Source organism: Athene noctua, chromosome 1 (genome assembly GCF_965140245.1).
Source record: "Athene noctua chromosome 1, bAthNoc1.hap1.1, whole genome shotgun sequence".
Lineage (NCBI taxonomy): Eukaryota > Metazoa > Chordata > Aves > Strigiformes > Strigidae > Athene > Athene noctua.
The window spans coordinates 80,786,687-80,813,392 of NC_134037.1; the positions used below are offsets into that span (position 1 = coordinate 80,786,687).

The 26,706-nt window shown below is 40.5% G+C and overlaps 1 protein-coding gene across 1 annotated transcript in view; it reads left to right on the forward strand.

Annotated features, from left to right (window-relative positions):
* KIF25 (kinesin family member 25) overlaps window positions 1-26,407 on the forward strand; it is a 44,852-nt gene extending 18,445 nt beyond the window's left edge. The window contains 8 exon segments of the mRNA XM_074925006.1: window positions 2,690-2,757; window positions 7,138-7,212; window positions 11,500-11,649; window positions 12,718-12,894; window positions 17,634-17,785; window positions 20,304-20,501; window positions 23,007-23,162; window positions 24,392-26,407. Coding sequence (XP_074781107.1) covers window positions 2,690-2,757; window positions 7,138-7,212; window positions 11,500-11,649; window positions 12,718-12,894; window positions 17,634-17,785; window positions 20,304-20,501; window positions 23,007-23,162; window positions 24,392-24,549 — 1,134 coding nt within the window. The 3' untranslated portion in view covers window positions 24,550-26,407.
* The last annotated feature ends 299 nt before the right edge of the window (window positions 26,408-26,706 follow it).

Genomic DNA, 26,706 nt, shown 5'->3' on the forward strand with positions numbered 1-26,706 from the left:
TGCTGTAGCTGACCCTGCTCTGAGCAGGGGGTTGGCCTCCGTGGTCTCTGTGAGTCCTTTTCCAGCACAACCATTCTGTGATTCTGCTCTAGGATCCCACCTTCTGCTTTTCTGTAATTTTGTCCATTTTTGGCCAGGTGTGCTGTGTGCGCTAGTGAGTGTAGGAGTCATGTTTGAATGAGCAGCTATGTTTTTGTCTGGATTCACAACATCAAATGTAGACACTTAAATGAGGTGCCTAATCACTCCAGACTCCCTTTGTGGTCGCTGAAGAAAAGTCGCCACCTCCAGAGGGAAAGTCATTCACCTCAGATCTGAACTAAACTTTAAATATGTTTGTCTCCGTGACTGCATAGGCACCTGAGGCACCTGTCCTAGCCTAATACCTGAAGTGATATTTGAACTGAGTTTGAACTAACTTCTTTCAGCACAGAGAAAATAATTGGTTGCCTCTATGTGATTAATTCTTTTCAAGTAATTTTGAGAAGATTTTCACGTAAGTAGCTGAGAAAAAGGTGATGGCGAAGAGGCTGCTTTGAATATCAGAGAAGGTACAAGATTCTGCTCTTTCTTCAAAAGAGGACCAGGCAAACATGAATTAACACAGCCAAGACCCTCCTTTTCTTGGGAGATAATTTTGTAATAGATCAGATGGATGTAGCTATATCAGCTGGAGACATTATTGCTCCCCAGTTGCTTATCACCATCCCCAGCTAGAGGTTTCTTGCCCTGGTGCTTATCCAGTGTGGGGAATCCTTTAAGCTGTCTGTGTCAGCCTCGGTGCTATGTCAGACAGTTGCACTGAAGTTAACAGTGAAACATGAGGAGCAGTCACAGTCTCCCTTACATTGGCTCTGCTGTGGAGCAGTAGTCTTGGGAAAGGGGGTATAGCCTTCAGCAGATATGCAATTACAAGCGATAAGAAATTATAATTACCACAGCTACATTCTGTGATCATGTCTACATCTACTATTCCATATAAGTAATTTAAAATTATCTGTCTGCCTTACTGTATTTTGCTTACTGAACTGCTCCACGGGCTCGGGGATCCAGGCTTGGGTGTCAGGACAGATTGTGAATATTTATGAAGTATCCTTTTGTCATTTCCATCATTCATGTTGCCCTGAAAGAACTCAGACTGGGAGTATTCTGTGACTCTGGGGTGAAAAAAAGGTTCTTCAGCATTCATGTGAGACAGCTGTATGGATTTCATAAGCACTATTGACAGGGAAACCTGATGAGATTCTGTAGGCCAGCAGCTGTGGTGGATATGTTAGGCCATACTGATCTCCTGAGAAAGGAAGGTCATTACAAATGCTCATACGAAACTTCTGCCTATTAACAATTCTTTTGTTTCTATGTTATGCAAATAGAACTTTTTCTGTCCCATTTCTCACCTAGGGAAACCTGATATGCAAGTAAATTTGATATCTGAATCAGAAATGTGTTCCATAACTCTATATTCTTTTCTTTTTTTCTTTTTTTTTCCTTACCCCAGAAGCCTGTTGGTTACTGATCCTATTAGAATTTCTGTCTCATGCCACTTTGTAGCAAAGTATTATACTCATATCTGTACTGCTGCTAGATTTCCCAGTACCGGGATGGGTAACAGCTAATTCTGTAGAGTGACTGTTGTCATCATTACGTTGATAATGATACATTGGCCTTCTCTGAAGAAGAAATACTTGTAAACTCAAAACAAGAAATTTGATTTTTATAAGCCATTTGCATGCTGGATGTACTGTTATGCAATCGTTATTTGCTCAGCTCTGTGACTTCAGTCTGTGACAATACTCATTCGAAAGCCATTAGTTCAGCACTCCAAGCTACTTATCTGAAGCACAGTAGGAATTTCAGCACTCCCATCAAATGCAGTAAATGTAACCACAGGTTAGTAAGCTAGGAAACCTCCTTGAATTGGATGAAATATTTTGTATGCTAGTGAGCTTCCACCCAAATTGTTGTAAACTCCCACTTTTTTTTTTCTTTACTTTTCTCTGCAATTAAGAAACATATGCCATGAGGAGCAGAAGGGCACAGAAGTTGCTACGTAAGGCATGCCAGACTGCTGTGATTACACTCTGGTAATAGTTTAAAGAGCTGCTTACATATCTGTCAGATTTACAAAACTACTATATAATCCATCTGGAAAGTGGATTCCACAAAAAAACTCATGAAATTCTAGCAATTGTGCTAGCGCAGCTCTTCCTCACAGTTGTGGACTAGCATGTTATTCTATGAAATGAGCATCTTCTGTGCAGTTCTAGGCACAGGTATGTCTGAAATCAATCTGCAAAGGCACTGTGAAAACTGGGCCTATGACAAAAAAGGGCTCTTGCCATTTTTTCTATCTGTGGTGGCAGTTAGAAAGGTTGGATTAACTTGCTTGTGGCTTTCTAGGCACGTAAGAGGTTCAGGTAAGGGTTGAGATCTTTGTCATGAATTTAAGTGCGCATAGTTTGTGTTGGTTGTTCTTTAATAATCTGAATGTGTTTTGAGATCCTTTCTTGCAGTTCACTGCAGTATACAGTCTCAAAAGCCTCACATGTTGGTGACTGCTGGAAAAGGGCCTTGGACTTCGTGGTCCTTAATTACTGCTGTCACCTGGAATGTTAGAAATTATAAATATTTCTTTTTGTGTTTGTGTGTGCCTATGATATTAACTGTAAGTATTTTGTTTTTCTCTTAGGAAACTGTCCTTGTAAAGTGCAGCCGTCCTGGTCATGCATCAATAAACAAGACTTTTCAGTTTGAGAGGTGGGTAGTTCTGTGTAGCAATCTGGATTGCTGGAAGATTTGTATAGTGAAGGCTAATTTTTTAGTAAGCTTTGGTTAGGAGGTAATGTTCACATTCTTTTATTTATGTGATATTCACGTTCTTCCCAGCACAGAATAATGCACTTCAGGATATAGATGACACTTAGTCTTCCCTTTCAGTGAAGACTACTGACATGCCTAAGTTTGAAACCTGTATAGAGACTCATGTGACTCTCTTCACAGTTTGAGTAGCTCTCATGATCCTTGAAACATGTTGAAAGATAGCAAATGTTATCCACATTTTAAAGGGAAGGAATTGGGGTGGATTGCATAATTTCAGCATTAGACACACAGCATGACAAACAGAAACGGGACTGAGAACTTGTAAGACTCGATGTTCAGCCGTGCTACTTTTAGCTTAAAGTTAAAATGGCCTGAACATAGACAACAAGGTAGAGTAGTGGCATGTAAATCTGTGTTCCCCAAGGGAAAGGCTGTAGCGGGACCACTTTCCTTACTAGGTGCTCAGGAATCCACATAGACAAGAGAGATTTTGAATGCACCAGCTGTGGTAAGGGTTTTAGCTGGTGTTTGTGCCTTATGAGACACCAGAGAGTCAGTCCGCAAGACAGAAAACTGCAGGGAGTAAAGCTGAAAGGTGCCTTATGTTCTTCAGAATGAAGCTGACCTAAACCTCTGAAAATGAGAATGAAGAATTAAATTAATATGTGAGATCTCTGTAAACCAAGAAATACAAAATTTCACCCCGTGCCTTTTTCCTAATGCAAACTGTGCATCTATATACATTGCAGTGACTCCTACAGTAGGCTCTGTACCCTGAAACATGCTTCAAAACCCTCTGGAAACAGAACACCTGAGGACAATTCCATGCTTCCTTGCTTGAAGGCAAAACTTGATTTCAAGTCAAATGCATCCAACATGAATTATCTATCCCGGTTTAAACTTAAGATCTGAACCTGTTCAGCCTGAACTGCTCTAGGTTTGCTAAACACTGCCAGTCATTCACCCTTGCCTTGAGGCATCCTTCTAAGATGTTGCCTTTTTCTACTCATGAAGACTGGGGACTGCTGCTGTGTCGGCCACCAAACAACTGAAAATTCCCAAGATAATGCAGATCTTGGAGAAGCATTACTGACCCCGCAGGTTATAGGACTCCCTTGATACAAGGCATAGGAGATCTTTCAAGGTACATGGCCACCTTGCATGTCTTCTAAGCTACTCAGAGTAATTCTTTCCACCCTCCGGCTATACTTAACACAGCCATACCAGTTGAAGTAAATGCAGAATAATGCTGGAATTCAACTCTGTATAGCAATGAAGTTAACGGTATTGACACAGGACTCCAGAGGTGCTGTGACTCAAGACATGTGGTGTCGATCCTGATAATCAGGAAAAGGGTTAAAAAAATGTAAATCCCCCAAAGAATGCAGTTCTTGGGGAATGTTTTTTCAGTGTCCCAGCACAGCTCTTTTTTATAAACAGAAGAGCATATGGTTCTTATGAACTCAAAAATGTTTATTTTTTTAGCAACATTTTATGGAACTAATAAATGTCAAAATATTTGATTTCAGCTCAGGAAGAAAATTCCAGCTTTCAGCATGTTATGCTTTTATAATTTTATTGGCGAATCAGTTAGAAAAATAAAAAAGAAGCTCAGAATTTTCAAGGTGAAATTAACATGTCCCCTACACAGGGACAAATCTGTCATCATTCTGGTAAAAATATATGGACTTATAGTAAGAGATTCTCTGGATTTGTTGCATCTTTCATGGTCTCGGATAGCTAGTTAAGTGGGTGTCCATGCTTCAGTCAGTGCTGTGATTAGTGTAGCATAAATTAGTTCAAGCCAACTTCAGATGACTTCGTTTGGGTACTGGTAGCATTTGAACCACAACAGCTAAGCAGTGGCAGTAAAACCCCTTTAGGAAGTTGAGTAAATATTTAGAGTAGTTACTGTAACATGGAGTCCCATGCCTTTCTTCTGACTAGCTACGAGAACCTGAACCTGACATAGTTAGCTATGGCTGTACTACTTTGTAGTGCAAACAGACTACTAAGACTGGTTGATTCTAGCCCTGGTTGTGGTTGGTAGTGGCCTGTTTGCCTTATTAGGCAGCAAACCCCATCAACAGCAAGTGAAGGCCAGTGTGAATGTTACCTCTCTTAAGTTTGGTTGGTTTTGTTTTGGGTTTTTTTGTAGTAGCTCTGAGATGTTTTGATGTGTTAAGGTAAAAGTAGAATTTCAACACAAACTGAGTTAGAGGCCTGGTTGGTTAAGATGAAGGGCTTGCTGCTAATGAATATTTCATCAATTGCAGATAATAAATGAAGGAGAGAAAGTGTTTGGAAGTGCTTTTGTTCTCTTCTTTTGACCTTGCAGATTTGATGTGCAAAGTTTACTGAAGCACATGTGCGTGTGTGCATGCAAAGCAAGCACCGAGTATTTTGCTATTCAGTGTCTGTGTCCTCCCAGTACAAACTGTGCCACATCTCTGCATATTTGTTGGTTTCTCAGTGTAGCATGACAGCACATCAGTGGAATGGCAAGACAAGCAGTATTTGTCCATCAAGCCAGACAAGTGCTCCTTCCTGATTAAAGAGAGTACATTTTCATGCAACTTGCAATTAGACTGTGGAACACAATTGCCACAGGATGTTACTCCAGGCCAAGAATTCAGCAAGATGCAAAAAGAAACTGAATACTAATTCTAATAATATTTTTTTTGAAATAGAATTTCAATTCATATCTCAGTTTTGAAGCCAGTTTACAGCTTTTAAGCATTAGAACGAAACACAGAGATGAATTATTGTGTCTCCAGCCAGCATAGTGTTTCTTGCTCCTTCCTCTGGCTATTGCGAGGAACAAAATGCTGAACTAAGTGGGTTGGCTCTAATTCTGTACCTGTTTATCCGTGATCCCTCTGTACAGTCTTATTTATGGAGAACATGAATACAAAATCTACATTTCTGTAGGCTATAGAGTGTAGTGGCCAGATCCTGGTCAAATATACAAAGAGGCTTAGTAAATGCTAAAGAGCACACTATGTCTTCATTCAGTTAAACTTGTAGAATCATATACAAGATGTGGGTTCTGCTAAGTGAAGTGTACTAGTATACTATATACACAAGGAAGTAACTATGCTTTCTAATATTTGCTGTTAGCAAAATCCCTGTTTCAATTAGTTGTTTTGCTAGAAGCTATAAAGAACACACATCATTCGTTGGAAAACAGAGCTAAAGAAACAAAAATAGAATCACAGTGGGAAGGTATCAGAAAAAGATGCTTTTTCCAAAGATACACATTCATACCTCAGATACTTAAGTGTGGCTAATGACATTCATCGCTTAGATTCTGTTGGTCTTATATAAACAGTATTTACTGCAGGCTGTTATCTGGGTTTTTTCATGTGCTAGAGAAGAAATGAATGAGTTAGGGTGTCCACGTTTTGCAATCAGAATTTCATCCCTTTGATTTCTTCTTTTCAGGTCTTGATTTTATGTTGTACAAGCTTTTTAATTGAAGGGGTTGAAGGAAAAATTTCTTTGAAGAGCCCTGTGTAGCTTTTTTTTTTTTGCTTGAATTTGAAGAAACATATGCAGTTGTTTTAGACATCATTGTTTTGGCCCAAGGATTGTACTGTCATTGCTCTATTCTAAGAGATGGATTAACTCATTCAATTTAATTGTCTTTCATTCTGTGTAAAAATTAGTCTGAATTTCACATCAAACTGTAAAAGAAAGTCTTTCCTTGAGTGAGAAGTGTTTATTTCAGAGTAAATGATAGTTCAGCAGGGGTGGGGATGGAAACACCTTGGGCTGTTGCTGCCCACAAAGACAGGGCATCCTTAAACATAACCCTCAGGGGCCTTCTGATTTCTGCTCTGCCGCTGACTCTTCTGAGACAAGTCCTGAGGCAAGTCTGCAGCCTCTGTACTTCTTTTCTTCCCAGTCCTCCACATCTAAAGGGAAACACAACTTGACCACTCCCTCCCTTAGTGTGACACAAAGGAGACACAAGCAGCAGGGATATTTCACAGTCTGGTAGTTGGGAGAAAGTAACAGGGAACCAGTACAGCCTGAAAAAAGGTTCTGTCTGCCAGAGAGGCAGGCAGAAGCGTTAGGATGAGCTCAGAGAGCCACAAGTGTACACCTGCTGGTTGTTCCCTCCAGTACAGGCAACAGCACTCCCCAAAATCAGGCAAGAACCTTGGAGTTCTAATTTTCAGTCCCCTGACATAGAAATGTGGGCAGGTCACAGGTTTTATGTCACTGGCCTACATTTTCCCTAGTCTGTATTCTTGTATTGTGACAACATATTTATATTTTTTCTTCAGTTAATCATTGCGCTTTGCTCCTCAGAGTTTACAATGCTTCAGAGTCTCAAGACACAGTATTTGCAGATGTGGCCCCTTTGCTAACATCTCTCCTGGATGGGTAAGTTAAAATGTGGGAATAAGAAAGCTAAAGGGCAATAATCTACTGAAATCCATCAATTAAAGAAAAAAATGTCTTAGCAGTGGTGGTCCCATCAAGTGTTGTGGCTTTGTAGTTGCATTTTTCTGTTTTCTTTCTACTCAACACCAAGCGAATGTTGTTTCCCCATATAAACAGTGAAAACACTGTTTACAAAATGTAGCAGAGCAGACAAATTTGGGGGAAAAAAAGCCATGTTTTTTCCTCTGGTTTCTTTCTTGCAAAATTAAGCACTGCTTCTAATGGCAGATACTATCTTTTTTTGTTTTGACAGGTTATGTTTTATAACTGTTTTTCAGTTGCAGACGCACTGTGAAATATCTTTTCTACCATGCGTGTATGTATTCATATACGGAAGGCCTGCCAGGGCACTCTCTGATCATCTGTTCTGTTTTTGTGTACAGCAAAGGCCATAGGAGAGGGTATACTCAATTCCTGGTTGAACCAGAACTGAGCATCCTCAATCGTAGTTTTAACACTCCTTCAGGCACTGGGGTTAAAATAGAATTCTGGTGTGAATACAAAACTGATTAGTAACAACCACTAACAAATATGTGTAATTATTTCTAGCCACTAAATTCAAGAAGTGTGATTCTTCATTTATATTAGAGCCAACTTAAGCTACTCTTGTGAAGAAGCCTTGTTATAATCCTTGAGGCTTGAACTGAGATTTATGCAGAGCTTCCCTTCTGCTCCTTTCTCACCCCGCTCTAACTCCACTCAGTTACAGATGGTTGCTGTAGAGCTGTCGTGGACGGCTCCCTCCCTGTAGAGGGAAAGCCAGTCCGTTTCCATCCACCGTGGCATAGTTGAAGGGGCAATCCTTGTTCCCGCCAGTCTGCACACTGAAGTTTCCAAGTGTCCTTTTCTTAAAAGCAGCCTAGAAGAGTCATACTGGGATCTGTGAATACTGGGAAATCCCAGCCATCCCTTTACACATGCCACAGAGGGGCCCACAAGGGCTACCTGGGCTAAGGGAAGTCCTCTGTGGCCCATATGGCATTATTTGAGTTTATCACAGTTTCCATAGCTGAGCAACCTAGGGATCACTAGGTTGGAGGAGTTTGAAGAAGTCCTTATAACCACTGTTTTCCCTCTCTGCTTTTCCTTTTGCAATGAACATGTTTGCTTTGGCTCGGTATGTTGCCTGTGTATCTTCAGACATACCTGATCTGTACCTTGCTCTGCTGTACTTCCCACTTTCTAATTTTCACATTGAGAGAATCCTAAAATCTAGAATTTTTATATTCAGTTAGGAAATGTTCTGTTTTTGAAAACAAAAGAGCTGTCTTGTTCTTCCAGAACTGTCATTTAAACAGAAGCAGATTTTCAGGGAAGGCGAGGCAAGGCTGTGTGTACGAGCCATGTTTCTCAGCAGCCTTCCCACTGTAAATGGGAACCAGACATATTTAATCTGAACCTTGAACCTTTTTGCTGCTCCTGATTGTTTTAGTCTGGGCTCCAAAGTGGTCTGTAACAACTTTCAGTTTAAGCAGAACAGAGTGTTCCGCTCCTTTATTTTTTCTTTATTTTTCTTTCTTAATGAATTGTTTCATTTTTCAGTATAAATATACAGGAAGAAAAGATTGTTCCATATGCAAAACGAAGTGCAGCAGGCTTCAAAGTTTACAGTTAGTCATACAGGGCCAGCAAGGGAGTAAGATAACATTTCTTTACAGCATTGAAGAATCAAAGTTGTTTGTTTATTTTAAAGAATACATTTCTCCTTCTTTGGTTTCCTTTAACAGTGTTCTTTCCTAGTGATAACTGCTATACTGAACATACACATTCTTTTCAGGGGATAAATAGTACAAAATCATTGGTATTCTAGCTTTTCTAGAAAAGAATGTAACTAATGAAGCAGAGCAGCGGAGAAATATCAGGGCACATAGGTGACATTTTCAGATTGCTGTTTGAAACCCTTACCTTGGAAGCAGAACACCAGCCAAGCAAACTAGGTAAATATGAAGTGGTCTGCTGCTGCTGCTTGTCTTGTTGAATCACCCAACAATTCATTCTCTCCTGTGCCTACTTAGATACAATACTGCTTCAGGTAGTTTTAGCTCATTTGGGCTTACTGAAATACTGTTTTGACTTCGGCAGAGAGGTTATCACTGGCTGATACATGGTTTGCATCTCTATTTTCAATGTTACAAGCACCTGTCAGCTTCTAATCCCATCATCTGTATCTTGTCAGGACCATTTTGTCCATGATGCTTACTTTCTAACAGGTAGCAATTAAGGAAGATTTGAATAGCTGAACTATATGAAAGTTTGAAATCCTTCTAAAAAAGACTTCCCTTCTGTTTTTTCCTATGGAAAACTACTACTTGCAAACTTCTGGCTCTCTTTTTGATTCTGAAGAGATCTCTGATTTTGAAGTGGGGCTGAAAGTCTCAGTAAGCTACAGGCTGGTGAGGCAGTGTGCATTAAGGGTGGAATTGTGAAAATTGCTCATTGTCAACCTAGCTGAAAACTATCAAAATTAGTGGGAGCTTTTCCACTGACAAAAATGTGAGTTATGTCAGCAGTGAATACTTGTTTCAAATTTACAGCCCTAGTTTCGAGCACATTTCAGTTACAGTTATCTCCTTTACTTCCTCAAATCTGTGACTAGACTTCTGTTTTATACTCTGCATCGTGAAATGTGGAGGGACCTTGCTGTAGGTCCACTGACTGCAACTTTGACTTCGCATCCCCAGAAGGGGTACCCAGGTGTTTGCTGTGTTTCTTATCAGCCCACATTTCTTTCTAACAAGAGAAAGCTTTCTAAATAACCCTCAAAAAATACTTGCTTCTAGACATATTTAATATGCAAAAAATTTCTGCAAATATATTTCTCTGCAGTGGCCATGTAAGTATTTTATGACTTGAAACCATAAATTTAAAACAGTTTGATGAGGGGTGTTCGTTGAAATTTGCTGGCATGTGCTTGAAACAACATTTTTGATATGAGGAAAAGCATCGGATAACCAAAAGCAGCTGTTCAGGTCTGCCCACAGAGGGAGGTAGCTTAGGCAGTGAAATTTTATTCCTTGGCAGACAGGAGCAAGACTGTTCTTGCAGCTCTCTAGTAGAGCAGAAATTTCAGCATACTGCAAAGTACTCCTCGTGTGCGGAGATTCTGCTAATGTGGTGTCTCTGAACAAACAAAATACTCCAAGGAGAGAGCAGTCCAGTCAGCATAACTGCATGTCTTCCAAGAGCTTTTGCTGGCATGGTTCTGTGTTCAACACCAAGGTGCTGGCAGGTGCCTCAGGGTGGACGCAACCAAGTAGGGACTAACCTTCAGCTGCACACACAGTAGTGTTGGTCCTCAGTACAAAGTGGCTGGATACATTCGTATCCACCCACTTGTTTTGTTTAAGATGTTGACTTTGATCCGACTGTTTTAGAAACACACTCTCTGGATAAGATTCATACATCTACATTCAGATCCCTGCGGCACAGGCATCCACAACAGAGCTCACAGCTGTGGACTTCTTTATTTTCAGTGCAGAGAAATGGGGGTTTTCAGAGTTCTGTTCATTACATGTATTTTACATGTCTGATTCAGAAGATGATGAGTTGTGTTTAATAGGTGCCTGTACCTCTGCAGTGACATTGTACATCTTCACCTTCTACAAGTATGTGTCAGAGCAGTTTCTACCACCTTTATTCCAGAGTAGTCTTTGTGTGCATGCTTATACTGAACTAAAGCATTTGGTTTAAAATTTGTAGCTCTTATTATTAGGGCTGTCTTATTTTTTCCAACGACTGAGGGCTATGACTGATGAGCCTGCCTGAAGAAGGCTACAAGAGCTGAAGGTTTTACTGTTCCCAGCTGTTAAGATATCAGTGCTGTGGTTTGCAGTAAGACAAATCAAACCCAGCAATAGTTTACTTTAAAATGCTGTACTGTAAACTGCAGCGGTTCAGGAGCTGATTAACAAGCAGCGCAGTAGTGCATGAACTGTTGGGCAGACAGGAGGTCTAACCTCATCAGTCATTTCAAGCTAAGCATCCCTCTTTTGTCAGTTCCTTGCCCTTCAACTCTGCTTAAAAAAAAAAAAAAAAAAGCTCTTTAGGCAACAGTATGAGCAGTATTTTAATTTCTGTCAGATTTTGAGATCTCCAGAAAGAAGTCTGCAGGGCAGTGTATTTATTTTTTGTTTCAGTTTGTGTTCCCAAATTGCTTGGGGTTTGACCTGCCACCTAACAAACACCTTTGGTAATGGTGAAATAAATGAAGGTCCTTTTAATTTTCAGGTACAATGTGTGTATCATGGCTTATGGGCAGACTGGAAGTGGGAAGACATACACAATGTTGGGACCACAGTTGGAGGAAAACTTTGCATTCTCCATAGAAGATGAATCAGAACTTGGAATTATTCCTCGAGCTACCCAAGAAGTGTTCAGGTAGCAACTAAGTAAAGGCTTGTGTCAGTGGCAGTCACCTAAAACTTTATAGAAAGGATGAAATAATGTTTGTAAGGTATTTATCATTACGGGACTCAGCTTCACAATGATTAATATTTATAGCTTCTCTGACTGCCATTCGATATGTGAGTTTTGATGTAGATTTCTAGTCTCTCCTGCTTAGACTGATTATCTAAGAAAATAAGATTATGCAGTCTCGATGTATGTTATTGGTCCATCTGTCTTTCAGATTCCTAATCAACTTTGGAATATGTTTCAACCGTAGTTGTGGGAGTCTAAAACATAATTGAGTTCTTATAAGTTTTGTAAAGACAATTGGAACAGATGAAGAGGATCCAGTTTAGAACCCAGTCCCAAAGAAAATTATAGTAGAATTTTTAACCATAATCTGTTCTCACTTTGAGAATTCTTAGATTTTTTAGTTGAACCTAATGCACAATTTGAACTGATAGGCTGCCATGTTATAATAGAAAAGCCACTAGAGGTTTTTCCAGCTAACCCTGTTTCTTTTGGAGAAGGGTATAAGCTAAATCAAAAAGATCCAATTTTGTACCAGAATAACTGTGTCTAACTGTAAATGCTCTCCTGAATAGACTTAATTTATTAATTTTCTGAGGCTGTGGACAGATAACCTCTTACAGGTCTAGCTGGGCAGTTTACCATCTCTGCCTGTTCATGGCCTGCACTCTGCCAGAGGTTAGCATACCTTGAGCTCTGAATCCAATAACATCCAGCAGAGAAATGGTACAAAAAAAACTTGAGGAGGGAGGGAAGTTAGTGGTGAAAAACAATTTGAGCTGGCACAGCTGTTCGGAAAATGAAGTTTTATTTACTGCTTCACATATAATTTAACTGTATATTATGATTCTTCAGCTTAGCATTAGCATGTGGATAAGGCAAAGCCATAACTGTGGATATTTAATAAGCACTTTTATCAGATTACAATTACAGAATAGATCTTAATTTACAGATTGTTCATTTGGGGTTTGACTTCTACATTTTTTGGCTTTTTTTTCTTTTTTTTCCTCCGCTGTTTTTATTCTCCAGGCTTATTTCAGAAAAGCCACCAGGAAGTTACTGGGTTGAGGTTTCTGTTGTAGAAGTGTATAATAATGAAATTTTTGATCTTCTGGCCAAAGACAGTTGTGGAAAATTATTTGGCGTCAAACGTGATGTCATCACAACCAGAGAAGGAAAGAGTGATGTTCCATTGCTTACGTATGAGTAAGTACATGATTTGATCCTTATCAGCAGATCATGATCTGGTGTCAATGCAATATGTAGTTGTCACAAAATTGCACTATAGGTACCAGCTATCACTTCTAAACAATGAGTCCTTATCACATGTGAAAGAAAAAATTGGATCACTGTTTCCATTAGTTCAGTTTATTAGACTGCAGTTGGCTGCAAATGTCAAAATACTTTCTGAAATAACAGTACAATTAGTCTTGGTTGTACTCCTGTGTTGAGCGCCTTCCACTCGGAATGCCTGAAGATAGCTGTATATTTTGTTGTGCTGGATCTAGGGCATCTTGTCAGCTGTAGAAAAAGAAGGGATAACCCAGTCACAAAGCACTTTCCCCTTAGTCTTACTAAATTATAAAATTTACATATTATATCAGAAATGTGTGTATTTCCTGGAGATTTTTAAGCAGCTGTAGAGCGTTTAGCTCTCCCTACACACATTGGAGGTAAAAAAAAAAAATGCTTTAGAAAGAATGAAATTTTAAGTGATCTTTTACTATAAATACCCATCTTACACTGCTTAGTATTCTGTTTTTATAACTGGGGGCATTAAAGTGGGAACTGATATGCTGGTATTTGAACCCGTAGTTCTTGAAGATCCAGGTTCTTCAGCCTAAAAGCTAAGAAGTAGCTAAGCTTCTACTCAGTCAGTTTTAAGATACACATCTTCCCAGCATTAGTATTTAGTAAGTCTGATTCTTGTTTGCACTTCTTGACAGTGTAGGGAGACCTAAGGTAGTTCAGGCTACAGCTATACTTATTTTAATGCCGCCTTCTATTTCCTAAGCATTACAAAGGCTTATTCTGTCAAAAGTGGGAAAGATTCTTGGTGTTACATACGTGTAGTATACAAAGCAAGTGTGTAATACTTTCTTATTGTAAACAAAAAAACACTTACCTTGGGTAATTAAATGTTTATAACGATTCATGCATTAGCAAGAGTGAATGTGTTTCAGATGCTTCACTTTAGTAACAGATGCGGTGCTTATGCTACTATTAAGTCAACCAAATTATGACAAGCAGTACCAGTGGCACCACAGAGGTGATGTTATCCAGTGGAATTAAGCTACTGGACATCTGCCTATGAGTGCCCAGCATGTGAACAGATTCCAGAAGGCAACATTTCTGCTTGTGCATTCCAGACAGGTCTAGCAACTTAGAAAAAATGTTCTGTTCCTTAGGCAAATAATGTTTGTGAAAAGAAACATCTTGCCTTGTTGAAATGTTTAGCACAGTATTATAGTGGTTTATGTTTCTGGGGGAAACACAATGTTTTTCTTCACTTCTCTATAATAATGCTTGTCATGGTCTAATCTCTACTTTTCCAGGAGGAATCACAAGTCAGATATGAAAAGCATTCCCCCCATCCCCATTAAAACAAAACACACCCTCAGTGTAAATAATTGAAGGCAGTATTTTTGTCTTGTGGGACTTAGTCACATAAGCAGACTAGTAGTTGTTTGTTTATGTGGGTTTATGCTGTTGCCAGAAAGCCTTGATAAAAATACAAGAATCTACTGGAGGGTTGCACAAACATACTTTTATTCTACCTAGTTTATTGACTAGTATTTCTAGCCATTGAACAACTCATAGAAAAGTGGGACCCCAGAGAAACTGTAAAGTGATTTTCTTCACCATGGGGGCTATATAAATCCCCTTTCTTTCTGTGAAATAATAATCACTGCAATATTCTAGGAAGGATTAACATTTGTATCTGGGGTATGCCTGCTCCTCAGTCTTGAAGTTAAATATGATTTCCAGAGAAATTCTGCACCTTGCTTGCAATCTGCATGCTCCATGAGAGCATGGAAGGAATGAAAAATGAACGGAGCTTGAAGTGATGAATCCTTTTGCCCTCCTCTGTCTGTAGTACGCTGACTGGGGGGTTTCTCTCAGTCTCCGTTCTTAGATTTCCCCAGCTGTGACTCCACTCCAATTTTCAGCGTGTGGTTAAGGCTCTGCTGTCAAGAGAAGTAAAAACTCCTTCAGAAGAGGTTGGGAGTGGAGCCTAACCTGTGTGTGCTGAATCTTTCTTGAAGGAGCTAATCTTTTTCCTTTGACTAGAGAAGAAACTGTATGACTTCAAAAATGGAAATGGTTGCATATAGTGTGGATACAATTGAATTTTTTTCTGCTTCATCAGAACCTCCAAGTAATTTTTAATTATGGTATTTCAGTAACCAACATGCTGGCCTGGTTTCATTCCTGAAAAATTCCTACTCCCCTTCCCAACAGAGCTTTGTATAGGTGACCCATCTCTTTTTCTAGGCTTTGGGGAGGAGGTGAGAGGTAGCTGAACTTGCGCCATAGAGGCAAGAACTAGAAGCTGCAGTAAGGTTTCATCCATCCTTCTAGTTCATAAAATGGCTGCTCTGTTTATTTCTGTAAATTTTAATTTATGGTAAAGGAACATGGTGCCTTGAACTAAGCACTTCTTTAAACCACTTATCTCAAGCAATCAGTAAATACTCAATTCTAATGCAATTATACATAAGAATATGAAGTTGTATCTCAATTACAATGCAAGCAGTGAAAAAAGTCCAATTCATAAACAGGTTATATTAATAATTACACAGATAGGTTAATAAGAAAAAGCAAACCCAAACAAAGTAAGGGAACGATTGAATGAGGCCACCCAGCTGCCTAAAATCTAAAGTAAACAGCTGGTGCTTTGAATAAAAACACATCCTCATTTGTGATAATATTTAATCTAGAATATATTGGTCTGCTGAGCCTCATTGGCTTCTCCATATATCCATTAAAGTACAGTAGTCTTTCCTGCTAACATGTACATCTTACTGAATCACAAAAACCTCAGTCTCTTTCTTCTTTTATATCTTGGTTGACTTTGGAGAACATTCAGCATCAAATTTTTAACCTAACCACAACAGGGCTTCCCTTTGTAGAATCTGGTCCTGGAACGTGCAGTACATACAGCATAATAAAGTTGTAGAGATTATACTAAAAAATGATTACTGTCGGTCCTGCTGAGAAGCTACTGTGCCAAGCCTGCAGCACTGGGCTGGGATGCTGTTCACCTCCAAAGTCAACTGCAGTTTCCCAGGACGTGACAGCACTGACAGCATACCCTGAGGCCTGTGCTCTTCTGCTAACGCTGGTTACAAGACAGCAGCTTGCGGCACTGACCCCTTGCCAGCGCACAGCAGCAGCTCGCAGAAGCCGACTGCCTGTTGCTACATCCTAGCAAAGGCTGCTCACCTCTCAGGCTGCCCAGTCCTGGCTGCCCAGCTCTGTGAAGATGCAGTTCAAATCTCAGGAAGGCAAGATCTGCCTCCTTGGACTTGAGGCACAAGTCAGATCGCCCCAGAGTGAGACTCTGCCTTCTGAGACAGGAGGGACTAGAGCCGCTGCCTCCCTCCTGGTGCCAGGTCAAACAGCCAGGGAGACCTTACCCGTGGGTGCACAGAGATATTACGAGGGGGCAGCATCTGCAGCTCAGGGTTGACAGGTGACATCTCTAGCGATCACATAGCGATCACATAGCTCCTGCAGCTCTGGTTACACAGGGAACTGCTTTTAGGTGGCCGCTTCTCTTAAGTGTCCATAAGCACGGTGTGGATGAGTGGTTTTCTGTTCTTCAGGTGCCCTTGCTTTATTTTCAGAGGAAATTGTTTTCATTGGGTACAGCTCTTTTGTCTCTCACCTCTTCAGGTATGGCTCTTCTTAGCACAAAATAAGTTTGTGCCCAGTGTGACTTTCACTGAAATTGGCCAAATCTATGTCACGAAGGCTTTGCCTTTTATCGCATGCCTGCTTTTGCTGAGTGCGGCGATGTGGAACCAAGCAGGTAGCCTGTCAGGAGAGTTATTAATGGTTCTGATGTTACAGGGCATTCACTAACCAGGCTGTGATGTGCAGTCACAGTAATTTAGAGCCCCCATCCAGAAACTAATGTTTAGGTGATGTAACTTGAGTGATTATTAAAGAAGGCAATGCAGCAAAAGGAAGGAGTAGGCAACCTTACGTCAGTTGTTTTAAACACTGTAAACCTAGGGGAAATCATAGTTGATTTTTTCTTTACCTAATCAGTTTATTTCACTTTCTGTGTTAGGGTTTTGCCCTTTGATTGGTCATATTTGCAGTATTTCCTTTAACCCCAGATAGTACAAGATCAAATGGTCTGTATAAACTTTTGTCTGTCTGTTCTGACACTGTGCTGGAGTCCCTACTCATGGAATGGTGGAATAGAACTTTTTTACAAGGATTCTGGATTTAATTCCAAATGTGAAATATGATTTCCAAAGGCCCAGAGAAGTTTCTTTTTTTTTCTCCCCTAATGGTGTACCTCCCAAAGAACAGGAACTGCCTTAACATAAACTGGGCAACTCTGCTTCTCTAAGACCAGAAATTCCAGGAAAGTCTAAATCTTTGTGTTTTCTTCCAAAGGGTGGAGGTGTAGAAATTTCAGTCACTTCGAGAGCTGAGCTACAGCACCTACAGACCTGCAAGGCTGGCAGGCCACTTCTTCAGCACATTCAGTACTACCTCACAGCTCTTGTCTTGAATTTTCATCTTGGACTACATCCCAGCTGAAAAAGTCTATATGCAGTTGTTTGTGCAGCTCAAAACTGAGATTAGTGTAAGGAGTTAGTTAGAAAAGCAGGGAAGTAGAAATGCTTAGATTCACATCTAAGTTGTCAGTTTCTCATGTGATTTTTACTGTGAGCAGTTAAATCTTCTGCTTGTTTACTTCCTAGAACTGTTGAAAATGCATCTGAAATTTTGCATCTAGTCAACAAAGGCCTACAGCTGAGAGTCAGGCACCCAACGCTGGTGCATGCTCATTCCTCTCGTTCTCATCTGGTAGTTACACTGACCATAACCACAATTGTCTCTGGAGATAACTTTGGTAAGTAGAATGTTACTAAAATACATCTAGAGCCAGTTGTTATTTGAAAAACACTTTGTGGACTGAGAGATACTCATATTGGTTTTTCCTCCTTTTCCCAATGTTCAATACATTCCCTCAGTTCTTTTCCATTGTTTAACTTCTACAAACCTTCTTAAATAACAGTCTGGTCTGATGTTTGAATCCTACTGAAACTTTCCCTTTCATAAAAACTTTTCACTTTTCTTTACATGTTTTGACTTAGAGTTCTTGAAGTTTTATAGCATGAAACAACCAATGAAATAAATTTTATCAATAAGTTGTAAGATAAGGTATAAGACAAGTAAGATATCAATAAGATAGATACTCAAATGCTGTAGTTAAACATCACATACTGTATGACATCACATTATTAGTCATGCTAAGTTTGTCGTAAAGCTAACCGTGCATTTTAGGGATCAGAATATCCTTTTGGGTGAGAAAGAATTTATCTTTTTTTACCCACTGCCTTGCAAAAATGTCCATTAAATTCAGAGTTTCTTGAACTGTTAATAATAGGCCACTGCGGGAACAGACAATACACAGGTTTTGCCATAGTAAATAGGACAACTATTTCTACTTTTCATTATCACACCAAGACTTACCAGTTTATTGCTTTAGGAATAACTTTGGGGGTTAACTTTGTTTTCTTTTGTTCACGTTGTAATTAGGTTCTCTTTCCAGTGCTGTGGTCCATCTCCTTCATACACTGCAGTGACAATTTGGTTTTAGAAAGTGGAAAATATTTAACATTTTTTCCCTTAGATTGCTATCAGAAATTAAATTGACAATATTAGCAAAGCAGAACAAACAGTGCCCTCGCTTACCTATGGGCCTTGCCAAAGGACACAGTTACTTCACAAGTTGCAGCTCCAGTGTTGCAGATGTTAGCTCTAGCCACTTCCAGATTCTTGTCAGTCAGACAGATGTTACTTTTCAAAACACGGTGTTTGCACCGTTAGCGCACCAGCCATCTTGTCTAGTACAGACTTTCCTTTGCCACTTCTAATTGCAGTCGCCCTCCTGTGCCATGTTGTCTGGCAGCAAAACTCCACAGAAATGTCAAATTTATGTTGAATGCAGTCAGGCTTTCGGCTCACAGCGCATGGATGAAGGTGTGCAATATGGGGGGGCTGGGAGCAGTACTGCAAATGAGACCTTGCTATAGTGTGACAGTGCATTCTGTCTTGTTTAAAAGGAAAAATTCCTGCCTTAAAAGCTAGGTGCAAGCATCAAATATCTCAACATGGGAGATATCCAAGTCACTAAATAAAAAGTTGTGAAGTCTATGATGAGTTCTACACCTAGAGCCAGGGTTGACAAGCCAGCACTTTTTCAGGTTTGATTAAGGTCTTCTAGCATTTTTTTTTCAATATTAACTGTTGTTTGAGGAGGCAGTTACTTACTTTCCTCGTCTCAAACTGAAGAGGAGCGAGAACACTTATTTTTACACTGTGTGGTCTGAAGCCATTTATTCTGTACACCAACACAGCTGCTCCATCTACACTGTGAACAGCTAGCTTGGGTTTTAGCAACAGTCTAATAGGAGAGGTACAGAGCCCTGCAACCCAATTCACTCTGTTCCTTACTCAAGCTTTGCAGCTGTAAACTTTGTACTATTGCAACTAGACTAAGTCCCCAAGAGAGTCTGTTGTCTCTGTTAACCTGTGGCAGAGTCTGCACATTTTATTCTTTTATGTCTTTCAGAGAGAGATGAATGAAAACCAAAACACTGAAGAAAAAAAAAAAGCAAAACTACTTTGGGAAGGCCCTTTTGCATATTTCTGCTAAGCTAATGTTAAAGCAGCTTTCCCAAAGAATCTGTCTTCCTCTTCCTTCCCAGCAGAGAGTGAAAGCCATATGCTGATGCTGAGGAAGAGGAAGGATATGAAACCATCTAGTGCAGCTACAGAACTACCAGGAATAGTAGGTAACCAACTTGAACAAGTGGGAGTAATGCTACTGAGGCTAATGGCTCATCATGTGGAGATGCACCAGTGGGATATGTGGGCTGAAGGAAGTCTACAGGGAACAGCAGCAAAGGACAGAACAGAAGAGGCAGGATGAACTATTTTTTTTTCACTAGAGCACTAGCAGGTGATGTTTCAAATACACAGAAACAGACTTCATTGCTGCTCCCAATCATCCAAAAATCTCACTTTGACTGCAACCAATCTAAAACATGAAAAAATGACTCTTCAAAGTCCTTACTGGACTCCTGTTTCTTGTTTTCCCCACAAAGTATGAACAGTGGGGATATCAGATACAACCTACGCTGAGTCTTGTTATCAACTAGTACAATCGGTTTGATGAACAAAACCTTAAATAAGATAAAGTCATTCAGCTCACCTGTGCCATTGACTGACTTGTATATTGCTTCTGTTAGAATAGCCTAAGCCAGCAGATACTGTATTATGCTTCTCCTACTGATGCCCCATTTTTTCCCTATCTCAATTTCCAGTGTCAGTGAGAAGCTCTCCTTGTTTTTTCCATTAACTAGGTACTTCATGGGAAGATGAACAAATCAGTCAGAGACCAAATAAAGAGGTTTCCTGCACCTTTCCACAAAAAATAAAAGACAATAAATCCACCTCTTCTTCTAGAGCCTCTTCACCAGTACAACTTGAAGCAACTGAGAAAATGAAGCAAGTCAAAACTAGATTGCAGCTGGTGGACCTGGCTGGCAGTGAGTGTGTTGGTAAGTGAATATGTCTGTTCATGGGCGCAGATCCTCCCATATCTAGGTTACAATAGTTGCCTTTACCTGTTTATGTAGGGATATGTGCTACCCTGCTTTCACATGGGGTGGTTTAAACCCACGGATCCCAGCGGCTGACTGTTCCAGTTTTACATCGGTACAGTTTAACAGAAAATCTGACTGCGTAAGCTTGAAATAAGCCCAGAGTGGTTACCCATATCATAGGTGTATTGTTTGTTCAGACTGGTTTCATTAGGTCTATTTTTCTACTCTGAAAATTAGCATGTCCTTGTACAGAAATGTTTAAAGTGCACAAATGATTTAAATATTACAAGTATCAGTAATAACTGATATCACCATGTGTGGGTTTTTCTGCCTTATTGTGGAAAAGGTCTTGGAGGAAGTTAGTGTTGAAAAGATAATACTGTTTTCATGGTTTCTTCAAAGCATTTTCCTCCTCCTGCCTCCTCTATGCACACAATAATTTCAAAAACTTGATTATTTCCTAAAGGACAAGCTTTCTTACCAAGAAAAGCCATGCAGCCAAATGTACCATTCCAGAAATAATGTTTTGAAAACTGAACCGGTATTATGAAAGAGTCTTTTACTTTACTGCCAAGAATTCTTGCTGTTGCTCACTGTTAAACTTTTGTTCTACAGAGAAACCTGATATAATACATTATTTTTTTCATCTGCTCTGAGTGCTGAAAACTGTTTGGTAAACATGTAATTGAGCAACAGTGTGTGTGTTTGTTCTCTCAGCTCAACCAGAACAAACGTTTGCTTGGTTTGGGGCTTGGTGGGCTAGATCTGCCCATGCAGCCAGAAGAGCTGCACTCGCTTACATCCCTGTTAGATACAGCCCAGCACATGCGGCACACTAACCTCTGCCATCAGCTCCTCTGATAAAAGTGAGGGCAGCTGTTAACTCGTAATAGTTTTAAAATGTGGACAAACCTAAGTGAGCAGCAGTACAGCAGGCTTCTCGCACACTTGAGCACCCTGCCTTCTTAGCTCTACAGCTGTCCTGGGCCATTTACAGCACCCACAAGCAAAGTGGTCCCTTTTTAGCAAACTAGGCTTCAGTCTGAAATGCTTTGTGGAAGTTGATCTAACCAAACGTAGATAATCGGCAGTTTAAACATGTACCCCCTCACCTATTTGCAGTTCTCTGCTTTAGGGTAATATCTGTTGTCTCAGGAGTCCACCTTTGCTTGCTATAGATAAAAGAAGCCTGGGGATGGCTGTACACACCGTGACCCCAGTAATGTTAGTCTGAGATACAGCCGATCTCAGATTATGGTCCACCCTGCGGCAGAGTCTTCCAAACTGTTTTGCTCTGTGCCTCTCTGCTGAGAGACTCTACCACTCCAGCCCTCACTCTCCAGACTTCTGGGGGTTTTGCTGTTACTGTGCCTTTTCACATTTCCACTTGAACACCTCTCTCGTTCTCCCAGTTTGGAAAATGTTGGCCTACAGGGAGAACAAGATGCCCAGCCTCTCTCTGTACCTCTCTAGAAGTGGGACAGGAGGCAGTTGAGGAGACCGTTAGCCTGGTCCGATCATCCCGCTACCATGTGTCCTGCCTAGCATAGATCATGCGCTCTGGGCAATGAGAAGTGATTGCAGATGCATCTGTGCCTCATCCACTAGCCTGAAGAAAGGTTGAATTTCAATAATGTGATGCTAAATGCTCACAGCAAGTTTATCTTCCCCAAAGGGCAGAGGTAAGGACAGGTGGAATTAATCACTCTTAAGTGCACACTCGTCCAGCCTGATCAAGAGTTGAGCTAGCAGCACCTCCTTAAATTGGTGCAATGGGAGGTGCAGACCAAACCTTTCCAGCGTTGCTCAAGGGCAGCAGAGCTACACTCCACCATGCTGGGTGGATGGTAGAGGGGCATCATTTTCCTTTATCAATGTCCTTACAGCAAATCATACCACAAAACAGCACCTTACAGACTTCAGGGAACGCGAACCCATCACACTTATGGCTGCTGTACAGTTTTGTTTCTGTAGCTTATGCCATCTCTTTTTCCCAAGGGATACATCCAGGGCAGTTAACTATTACATAAAATGGTGGAACACACCAGGCTTCTCTCTGGGGACAGTGTGGACTGGTGTTTTCAAAAGCAGCATCGTCTTGTCTGATCTCACAGTGTTCCTACTTTCTCAGTTCCCTGTTCTTAACACATTTGGAGCCAAGATGCATTGTACAGCTGAAGAGACCAACTTGAACATGAGATGCTTCAGACCATCTGCAGGCACTGAACCTTCTTTAACCTTCCTTCAAAAGAGCAGAAGTACTGAACAATGTATTGGCAGTCCAGAGTGAAAAACCACTGCATCTTGCTTTTGGCATGGCTGGACTGGAAGACATCGTTCAGAATCTGTGTTTAAAAACGTTGCATCAAAAGTAGATGATACAGCAATAGAATTTTTCACACATTACAGTGGAAGCAGCTTTGCTTAGTCTTACCATTGCCTTTTTCTGCATTCTACCAGGTATGTCTGGAGTGACAGGTGCAGCACTGAGAGAAACTTCATTTATTAACCGCAGCTTGTCTGCCCTAGCAGATGTTCTTGGAGCAATAGCAGAACAGCGACCTCACATACCTTACCGAAACAGCAAACTTACACATCTGCTTCAGGACTCTGTAGGTGAGGGATTACTCTGACTTTTGTTTAACAGTGTAGATTTCTTTTCCCAATTTTTCTCCTCCTTTGTTGTGTAAAACTAGAGGATGATCTTGTACTCCTCCCTTGTATGTGTTCCTCTATTCAAAGACTCTGGCTTTGGAGCAGTGTGAGCACACAGTGAGAGTTCTGAACTCCTCCTGAATTTGGCTAAATGTTTCCATGGTTCAGTTTAGGGATACACTTGTAAAAACCACAACATCTCTAATAGGATTGTGTAAAGGGTAATAATCGCATTTCATTGGTGTTTCATGTCAACTATGGTTTAAAAGTTAAGCTTCAATTCTTACTACTACAGGGTGTAGTCACATATTTTCACATTCTTTAACACTATGCCCTGTAGCAGTAAGACAGAACATATGCGTGGTACTGTGCTACAACTTTTTGTGTTTGGGTCACCTCCTCTTCTCTAGCTTCTCATTTATGGAGAAACAGTTTTAAAGTAAGTGTAATTCCTGCAGTAATGTCAGATCTGTGTCCATCTATACAGCATATTAGTCCATTTTTCTTCAGCCAGAAAGCATCAGCCCTTATGCTTTCAGTCTCCAGTTCAAGGCATTGACAATGACTGAGGTAACAGTTCTTCAGAGCTTCTGAGAGACTATTAGTTTTTGCTTGAACTTTGAATTTCACCTAGTGCTGGAGTCCCCACTGTGAAAGGGAAAGCCAAAGAAAGATGTGAGTTTAGGAGCTATGTTGTATGGGCACTGAGCCTGGTTTTAACCACGCCTGGTGTGTGACTTGGGTGAGACTGCTTAGGTGAAATGTTGAAAGTGGTAATTTCCTTGTTTGATTAATCATTCTCTGTGAATTTCTAAGTCTATTTTGCTTTATTGTCACACAAATAAGGCATTTTGCCATTACCTCAAATTTACAAACATCTGACAAAGCTTAATTAAGTGCCCAGACCCATAACCTAAATGCTGACTAATTAACTGATGAAGCTGTAAGGGGAAAAAAAAAATCTACATTACAAATTGTGAAACATTTATTCTGCTGGGGCAAATGTTGTATCGTTAGATATAGCTTTCCCTTCCAGGAGCTGTCTTCAACAGCCCTCTTCACAGGCAGTCATCTGCTTCATAAAAGCAAGGGCAGCCTATGCTTGTTGTGTAGAGCAAAACCTTACCAGTATATAACTTACTGAAAATAATGAGGTAAATAAGTATGTTTTGTCTCTTTTCGGCTTTTAGGAGGTGATGCTAAACTGTTGGTGATGCTGTGCATCTCTCCTGACCAGAGGTACTTAACAGAATCAATGCAGTCTCTGGGATTTGGAACTCGTGCTCGGCAAGTTCAAAGAGGACAAGTCAAGAAAAAAAGTTTCCCAGTGCCGAGTAAAGCAAAATAAAGCCTAAGACTCCTGTGGATTAAAGTATTATTAATGAGTTCCTCAGACTGAAATGTATATTGCTGTCCTAAAGCCATTCTTTTAGATATCTACTGCCAGATAAAATAAACAATCCTCAACATGGCATTAGTAAGCCATAAACCTGCTGATAATGTTCTTGCTCCAAAGATAATAGCAAGTATTGACAACAGCTACCAACCATGGTGGAATGGCATAGAAATAAACTGGGCTTTTTTAGGAAAGCTACTTCAAGACATGGTTTTGGTCATGTGTTTCCTTTGGGCAAGTAGAACTAAGTCAGCAGAGCCCTGGTTTAGGATGGCTCACTTCTGAAAAGCCAAGGGTACATTCTGTTTTCTCAGCAGAAGACAGGAGTCTAAATATCATTCCAGTGCTTCAATGCAACAAGGGAAATACTTCCTCCCAGCTTGGATTAAAATGAAACAGGTTGTCATGGCTTGCTCTTCTGTCTAGCACAGATGGGGTTGTCCCTAATGCACTATCAACAGGTAGGAGTGTAGAGGAGCCCACCAGCTGTACTGGATGGAGTCCTGGTCTCTGGCTTTAGGAAGGAAATAATAGCACTGGTGAGATGGAGAAGGGGGAGTGAGGCTGTATCTGTTATCCTGCTGGAACGGAGCTTAGAGGGCAAATGAGGGATTATACAACTTTTTGAAAACACTCAGATTAAAGGGTTGGAGTGAATCCCAACTCTGCTGAGTTCACTGAGACTTTGCCCATTTTGGGTGGGGTTTTGTGCTCTGTGAGTGCTGAAAGACTCTGAACTACAGATCCTAATGGGACCTAACTTGTACAACTATTTTAGTAGTATTCTGGCTTGTTGTTTCCCTTGCTTTTCTGAAGCAAATTAACCACATCACAACCTTGAATACGTGCCTGCACATTAGAAAAGGATCACTGCACACATCCCATCCATCATATAAATAAACCACCAAAAACCCATCCTGTGACATGACGCTTGCCATCCTCAGGAGGCTTCCACCCTCTTACACCAACGTTGAGACAACATCATGCCGGCTTTGTGAATGAAGTTACACTGGGAGAAGTTTCAAGGAAACTGAACCAATGTTAGAGATGAGTAGTTGGGTTCAGATAACATCTGTTTTATGCACTGCATCACTGCTCAGCAGAGGCCTCGGGATCCACTCTGAATTTTTACCTCCAGCAATCACTCTGCCTCTAGACTGAGAGAGAGGTTACGGGGAGGTCACTGCAAGATGGCTTAAATTGCAGTGGCCTGCCCAAATGTCTGGAGTTTATAGTACTCCAAGTCACTTAACCTTCACAAGCATAAATATTTATCCAGCGATTATATAGCATACTATTATTGGAATTTCACCCTTGAATATGTAACAGCTGCTGTGTTGCAGGCGGCGCCCTGGTGCTCAGAACATGACCATCACAACCAGAGAGCTGCAATAATACTTGTTTTCCTAAATAATGTCACAAGGGTAAAAATGCCTTAACTTTACCAGATTCTAGCAGTAACAGATGGGTAGGAAAAGAATCTGGACACTGGACCTTATGAAGCCGAGTGGTCTTTAAAGCAATCTCAGAGAGGGTCAGAGCAAGGGCTAAATGAAATGCAGGAGCAGAGAGCTTCAAGCTCCCTTTAGTCTCCCAACAAGCTGGGCTACTATAACAGCCTGGATTAGAGCTCTAAAAGAGGTTGTGACAAGAGAGCACTGGCTGACTCCACCAGCATTTTTAAGTTCTTCAAATATTTGTAAGGATTTGGCATTTCCTAAGTGTTACATAAGAATGCAACTTGTCATGAACTGTGCTTTCTTTTCTGGAGCTGCTCTTCAAAACTTGGCATTTATTTACAAACTGTGTAGTAGGGGAAAAGCAGCAATACTTATTGTTAAAGCTGAGAAATAAACGACTCAAATATCTGCAAGTGCCAAAAGTCCAAGTTTCTACATTAACTGCCAAATTGTGTGTATGCACCATTCCTTATTTCTGTTTTCCTTGTCAGCATAGCGTTATCACTGTGCAATTGTTTGACCTGTGCAATGAAGTGTACAGAATATGCAGGGCCACAAAGGTAACATTTTGCTCTAAGAACATTCAGTTTTGGAATTTCCTGGGTTATAGAGACATATGATTCCTCAATCTCAGTGTCAGATGTGATGC